Below are 849 nucleotides of genomic sequence, written 5' to 3'. Positions count from 1 at the left end.
AGAGCCCTCACTGATCAGTACCAGGCGATGGATGTGCTCTGAATGTTGGGTAAATACTTGGAAGACGGTCCTGAATAAGAGGAGTTTTCTGGGCTGGGATACTTCTTGGATTGCAATAGCTACTCTTTCTGTTTCGTTCGGAGTGCTAAACCATGCTTGTCTTTTCTAAAAGAAACATTTGTTTTTGTGGTCCTTTGTAGGCGTAACCTGACAAAGTTATCCCTGATATTCAGCCACATGCTGGCAGAGCTCAAAGGTATTTTCCCAAGCGGCCTTTTCCAGGGAGACACATTCCGGATCACCAAGGCAGATGCTGCAGAATTTTGGAGAAAGGCTTTTGGTGAAAAGTGAGTTTCTAACTGTGCTTGAAAATAGAGATGTGGGAACAAATTGTTCAGAAAGGTCTTTGTTGGGTTAAAATGAACAATGGGAGAGACCTACTAGTCACTTGGTCCACTCTCTGGGGTGAAATACAGGATTGTTCCTACATTATATTTCCCAGTTCTTTGTCCTGTCTTGTTTTAAATGTATCAAGTGATGCATCTTTCCCCACGTTTCCGAGGAGACTCTTTTACTGTCACAGTTTCCCTCAATAATTAGGCTTAAATTTTCCTCTCCTTAATTTAATTCCTTAACTTGTAAGTAAGCTCCATGAGCTATGCAAAATAATCTGCTTTCTTCTTCCAGAGGTTACCGTGCCCCCTCTATTAGTTGTCCTTTAGCTAAGCTATGATATGAAATCCTTTTCATCTTCCCTCCAGTTAGTCTTTCCAATCACTTAGTCACCTTTCTTCTTGCTTCTTTGAACTTTTGTCAGTTTGCATAATAGCTTTGTTAGGATGGAACGAC

General features: G+C 41.1%; 1 protein-coding gene across 1 annotated transcript in view; it reads left to right on the top strand.

Annotated features, from left to right (window-relative positions):
• Positions 1 to 200: 200 nt before the first annotated feature.
• Positions 201 to 849, top strand: part of LOC104496157 (E3 ubiquitin-protein ligase CBL-like) — a gene marked incomplete at both ends in the record, with an annotated part of 6,671 nt that continues 6,022 nt past the window's right edge. Inside the window, one exon of the mRNA XM_010139239.1 lies at positions 201 to 347. Within this exon, the coding sequence (XP_010137541.1) occupies positions 201 to 347 (147 nt within the window). The remainder of the gene's footprint in view (positions 348 to 849) is intronic.

Source organism: Buceros rhinoceros, unplaced genomic scaffold, assembly GCF_000710305.1.
Source record: "Buceros rhinoceros silvestris isolate BGI_N320 unplaced genomic scaffold, ASM71030v1 scaffold4117, whole genome shotgun sequence".
Classification (NCBI taxonomy): domain Eukaryota; kingdom Metazoa; phylum Chordata; class Aves; order Bucerotiformes; family Bucerotidae; genus Buceros; species Buceros rhinoceros.
This window is presented reverse-complemented; position numbering and strand designations above follow the sequence as displayed.